General features: G+C 40.5%; 1 protein-coding gene across 1 annotated transcript; it reads left to right on the top strand.

Moving 5' to 3' along the window:
* Window positions 1–5,357: 5,357 nt before the first annotated feature.
* On the top strand, window positions 5,358–5,994 carry LOC127314400 (protein H2A.5). The gene has a single exon (XM_051344863.2). It carries the CDS (start codon window positions 5,432–5,434, stop codon window positions 5,858–5,860), a length of 429 nt encoding a protein of 142 aa, XP_051200823.1. The 5' UTR covers window positions 5,358–5,431; the 3' UTR covers window positions 5,861–5,994.
* Window positions 5,995–6,535: the final 541 nt, after the last annotated feature.

Raw genomic sequence — 6,535 nt, 5'->3', positions numbered from 1 at the left:
TGTGTTGTAGAAACCCTTCTTAGAGAATTTGGTGATGTAGCTAGAGAAGCTAGGAAAGTTTTTATTCGACATAAGATGCTAGGCTTTTGTACCAATTTTGCAAATATCCTTGAAAAGAGGAAAAAGATAGGCTAAGATACACTAATAAAGCCAATTGTGAGGGGGAGATTAAAATACCAATACCTCATAAACTCATGGGAATGCATGAGGCACTAGAAAAGAATTTTGCTTCGATTGTTCCTGAAAATTTATTTGAGGAGGATAGTAAGCCTAAAGGTAATGAAAAAGGAGTTTCTTACATAGATAAGATACAATGCATAGTTGAGAAAACTACAAACTCCTCTGTTGATGCTTCTTCTCTTGATAATACTTGATTTGCACTTTCTGCGCCTAGATGAAAGGCGTTAAAGAAAGCACTTCTTGGAAGATAACCCATGTATGTTATTATTACTGTTTTGTTGTGTCTTGGAAGTTGCTACTACTGTAGCAACCTCTCCTTATCATATTGTTGTGTGAAGTAAAGTCTCTAATAGTAAAGTTGATACTAGATTTGGATTGCTGCGCAAAAACAGATTTCTACCTGTCACGAATTTGAGTAGATCTCTCTGTAGGAAACTCGTAAAATGCTCCAAAATTTCATGCGTGATCCTCAGATATGTACGCAACTTTCATTAGTTTTGAGCTTTTTCATCTGAGCCTGTTAAGTGCCTCTAAAAAATTCGTCTTTACGGACTATTCTGTTTTGACAGGTTCTGCCTTTTATTTCACATTGCTTCTTTTACTGTGTTGAGTGGATTTCTTTGTTCCATTAACTTTCAGTAGCTTTGGGTAATGTCCAGAAGTGTTAAGAATGATTGTGTACCCTCTGAACATGTGAATTTTTGATTATGCACTAACCCTCTAATGAGTTTGCTTTGAGTTTGGTGTGGAGGAAGTTTTCAAGGGTCAAGAGAGGAGGATGATATAATATGATCAAGAAGAGTGAAAAGTCTAAGCTTGGGGATGCCCCCGTGGTTCATCCCTGCATATTTCAAGAAGACTCAAGCATCTAAGCTTGGGGATGCCCAAGGCATCCCCTTCTTCATCGACAACTTATCAGGTCACCTCTAGTGAAACTATATTTTTATTCCGTCACATCTTATGTGCTTTACTTGGAGCGTCTGTTTGTTTTTGTTTTTGTTTTTGTTTATGTTTGAATAAAATAGGATCCTATCATTCCTTGTATTGGAGAAATACACGCTCCGCTTTTTCATATGAACACTGGTGTTCTTAGTTCTACTTTTAATGTTCATGGCGGAGTTGAAAACCGCTTCGTTGATTGCTATTTGGTTGGAAACAGAAAATGCTTCATGTGGTAAATGGTATATTGTCTTGAATAATTTGATACTTGGCAATTGTTTTGAGCTCTCATAGATCATGTTTAAGCTCTTGCATCATGTAGTTTAAACCTATTAATGGAGAACTATTGTAGAGCTTGTTGAAAGTTGGATTGCATGATTGATCTCTCTATGGTCTAGATATTTTCTGGTAAAAGTGTTTGAGCAACAAGGAGACAGTGTAGAGTCTTATAATGCTTGCAATATGTTCTTATGTAAGTTTTACGGTACCGGTTCATACTTGTGTTTGCTTCAAACAACCTTGCTAGCCAAAACCTTGTACTGAGAGGGAATACTTCTCGTGCATCCAAAAACCTTGAGCCAAAACTCATGCCATTTGTGTCCACCATAACTACCTACTATGTGGTATTTCTCTGCCATTCCAAAGTAAATTTCTTGTGTGCTACCTTTAAAATTTCATTCCTTGTCTTTGCAATACATAGCTCATGGGAAAATAGCTTAAAAACTATTGTGGTATTGAATATGTTGCTTATGTATCTTATTTCTTATAAGTTGCTTGTTGAGCGGTAACCATGTTTCTGGGGACACCATCAACTTTTTACACCTTTGTTGAATATCATGTGAGTTGCTATGCATGTTCTTCTTGTCTGAAGTAAGGGTGATTTATCATGATTAAATGGTTTGAGTATGCATATTGTTAGAGAAGAACATTGGGCCGCCAACCAAAGCCATGTATCATGGTGGAAGTTTCAGTTGGACATTAATCCTCAATCTCTTATGAGAATATTATCTGTTGTTGAATGCTTAAGCATTAAAGAGGAGTCCATTATCTGTTTTCTATATTGTCCCGGTATGGATGTCCTCAAGTTGAGATCTATCAAAACTGAGAAATCAAATGCGATCTATCTCCTTGGACCTTTGTACATGCGGCATAGAGGTACCCCTTTGTGACACTTGGTTGAAACATATGTAATGCAATGATAATCCATGGAAATCCGAGCTAATTAGGACAAGGTGCGAGCACAATTGGTATTCGATGCATGAGGCTTGCAACTTATAAGAGGTTTTATGCATAACACATATGAATTATTACTACCGTTGACAAAATTGTTTCCATGTTTTCAAAATAAAAAGCTCTAGCACATGAGTAATCCATGCTTCCCTCTGCGAAGGGACTTTCTTTTACTTTATGTTGAGTCAGTTTACCTACTTCTTTCTATCTTAGAAGCAAACACTTGTGTCAACTGTGTGCATTGATTCTTACATGTTTACCTATTGCACTTGTTATATTGCTTTATGTTGACAACTATCCATGAGATATACATGTTACAAGTTGAAAGCTATTGCTGAGACTTAATCATCCTTTGTGTTGCTTCAAAACCTTCTATTAAGAATCTATTGCTTGATGAGTTAACTCTTATGCAAGACTTATTGATACTTGTCTTAAAAGTACTATTCATGAAAAGTCTTTGCTATATGATTCAGTTGTTTAGTCATTATCTTTACTATTGCTTCGAATCACTTCATTCACTTCATATGCTTTACAATAGTATTGATCAAGATTATGATAGTAGCATGTCACTTCAGAAATTATCCTTGTTATCGTTTACCTACTCTAGGGCAAGTAGGAACTAAGCTTGGGGATGCTTGATACGTCTCAAACGTATCTATAATTTCTTATGCTCCATGCTAGTTATATGACAATACTCATATGTTTTATATACACTTTATATCATTTTGATGCATTTTCCGGCACTAACCTATTAACAAGATGCCGAAGTGCCAGTTCCTGTTTTCTGCTATTTTTGGTTTCAGAAATCCTACACAGGAAATATTCTCGGAATTGGACGAAACAAAAGCCCACGGTCTTATTTTCCACGGAGCCTTCCAGAAGTCCGAAGAGGAAACGAAGAAGAGCCGAGGTGGCCCCACACCACCTGGCGGCGCGGCCAAGGAGGGGGGGCGCGCCGCCCTAGGGTGTGGGCCCCTCGAGCCTCTCCCGACTCTGCCCCTTCGCCTATATATTCTCTCCGTCGCGAAGCCAACACAATCTTGATCAAGTTATTGTAAAAGCATTGTGAGCTGGGATCAAAGTACTCTAAACATAGTCATGATAGATATAATTCTAACAATAGAACTTAGCAACTATGTTACAACATGAGATGTAACTCAAATAAAAGATCATGAATAATAATGAACTAAAAGCAACTATTTGTTTTTTAGCATAGAGAAAAAACATAGCAAAGTGGTACTCAGCTTGTCCTTTATGAAGTAACAAAACATAAATGCCATGACACCTTTAAAGTTCAAAGGATGACTATATACAAGTAATTTGAGAACAAATAATAATATAATCATGAATCAATCAATAATAATTTTTGGGACTATGCACATTATACTCGGAATGACAACTATGCTCTGTTAATTTGTGCATAAAGTAAGAAGATGGAGACTCAACATAAAAGTAAAAGAAAGGCCATGCGCAGAGGGAAGCAAGATTACTCATGTGCTAGTGCTTTTTATTTTGCATAAAGTAGAGGTGTTGAAAATATATTTTGAGAGGTATGTATGTTTATGTCAATGAATGGTATCAAATGATCTATCATCCTTTCATGTTTAATGGCTTCAAGAGTGGCTGCTATAGAGAGAACAATAAAGTTTATCTTCTCTGTTTGAACAAGCTAAGTTCATGATTTCTCAAGTACATAGTGTTAGGAGATTTTAGTTATTGGTTCATTTTATATTTTAGTAGGCTAGGCACCCGCTTGCCTGCTCTTTTTGCCATATTAAAGACTAGCACATTATGCATGCTAGTCAAGGTGTGAAGCCAAAATAAACATGAAAGAGATAATAAAGCATTCAACTCTTCCTCACAAAACAGGTAATAATCTTTGAAGGTTTAAAGGTAGCACACAATCAATTCACTTTGGAGTGGCGGCGAAATACCACATATAGGTAGGTATGATTGACACAATTGTAAAACTTTGGTTTTTGGGAGTTTGATGCACGAGTAGAGCTCATACTCAGTACATAACAAAAGACTGGAAGTGACCAACTAAGAGAGAAATAATGATCATAATCATGTATAGCGATAAAACATTATTATATCAAAACATGACGTGATATTACAAGTCAAAAAACTAAATGATCATAGAGGCTTTAGGTACTGATTTGTAGTCATAACATGATGTAAGCATGTGCCAAGTTAACCCAATAAAGCATCAAATGAGAATAATACAATATTATGGTTTTATGATGGAAGCAACACATGACTCTTTCAACGACACATTAAGCACTCTTAGCTACTTGAGACAAGTTATGCTACAACAATAATTACTAATTATATGATTAAAATAACATCTAACATGACATGCCAAAGTCTATGTCAGAATCTAAACAAGCTTCTTTTGCCTTGAGACTAGTAAAAGGACAACCTAAAAAGGTCATAAGTTTGCCTTGCGTATCCCGCTTAACCTTGATGATGTCGCTACGAGCTAACGTATAGGTCGAGTGAACCCTAAAAATAAAATGAAATCTTAGGATGAAAGACGATTTTTTTGGTGATGATCTGTGAAAATAAAATGAAAATATCAAACGCAAATCTTATGACTTGAAGAATATAGTAGTACTCACTATTACACTTCACCAAAACCCTTTTCCCACGGGCTCCCAATTTTCGCATCCTATTTCACCATCACCACGAAAAGAAACGAAGCGCAAACTGAAAGATATTCGAAAAAAAAGAAAAGGAAAGAAGCGCGAACTGAAGACGGAAATCCCTGCGTTCTGATTGGTTCCTCCACCCATCCCACGGATCGCCCCCCTTCCCCTGTAAAATCCTGCGTTCTGATTGGTCCATCGGCCCCTCCCACGGATCGATCCCCTTCTCTCCCGGCCCCTGCAAAATCGCCGCCTCCTGATTGGTCCATCCACCCCTCCCACGGATCGCCCCCTTCCCCCCGTGTTCCGCGGATCCTATAAAATCCCCCCACCCCGCCCATCCATCTCACAAAAACTCAAACCAGCAGCCCGCGCTCCATTCCCAAAGCCAAACCCACCTCCAGCACTCCGCCGCCGCCGACGAACCAATCAAGATGGCCGGAAGGAAGGGCGGCGAGCGGAAGAAGTCGGTGACGCGGTCGGTCAAGGCGGGGCTCCAGTTCCCGGTGGGCCGCATCGGGCGCTTCCTCAAGAAGGGCCGCTACGCGCAGCGCGTGGGGTCCGGCGCGCCCGTCTACCTCGCCGCCGTCCTCGAGTACCTCGCCGCCGAGGTGCTCGAGCTCGCCGGCAACGCCGCCAAGGACAACAAGAAGAGCCGCATCGTGCCGCGCCACCTGCTGCTCGCCATCCGCAACGACCAGGAGCTCGGCAGGCTGCTCGCCGGCGTCACCATCGCGCACGGTGGGGTCCTGCCCAACATCCACTCCGTCCTCCTCCCCAAGAAGTCCGCCGCCGCCGCCGAGAAGAAGGAGAAGGAGCCCAAGTCGCCCAAGAAGAAGGCCGCCACCCCCAAGAAGAAGTAGGCGCCGCTGCAGCGAACGTGTCTTGTTGTTGTTGTTTTTAGCTCCGTCTAGAGTTGTTGACATTGTGTGGTATGGTTAGGTCCTCCTGGATGTAATTCTGGTTCGAAAAGGCAACTACTGGTTGTGATTTGGTCTAGAGTTGTTGCTAATGGAAGCCCAAAATATTTAAATCTCGCTTTACTGTCTGCGAAATGATGCTCTTCATACCTGATTGGATCTAGATCTTGATGCCCCTATGCAACTTCTTGGCTCTGTTTTCCCCTTGTTAGTTCTCAAGGGCGGTCCCTAATTTATTTGGTTCAGTGGGGTGCGAATCGTAATATTTTTTTAGGGGAGATCTGTTTTGTGGGAGTGGGTGGGTTGGATGCATCAGAGGATTTGGGGATTATTTCTAGGGTTTCTGAACGATGTTTAATTGGTGAAGCAGAAGTGCCGCCCCATGCTGTTCCATTCGTGAAGCTGCTGAATCGAAGCTCCGCACTGTCTCCAAATCGTTCGTCGGAGGTCCGATTTCGTGGATCTCTTGTCTTGCGTTCAGGTTATGTTCAATTTATTTGATTCTCGGTCCTGAACCTCTTCTGTTCAATAAGATCTCATGGGCTTCCTGTTTACGTATGGTAATTTGTGTATCTACTTAGGAAGACAGGTTTCTTGCTAGATTGTGAATCATCCCGT

Source organism: Lolium perenne, chromosome 7 (assembly GCF_019359855.2).
Source record: "Lolium perenne isolate Kyuss_39 chromosome 7, Kyuss_2.0, whole genome shotgun sequence".
NCBI lineage: Eukaryota > Viridiplantae > Streptophyta > Magnoliopsida > Poales > Poaceae > Lolium > Lolium perenne.
This window is presented reverse-complemented; position numbering and strand designations above follow the sequence as displayed.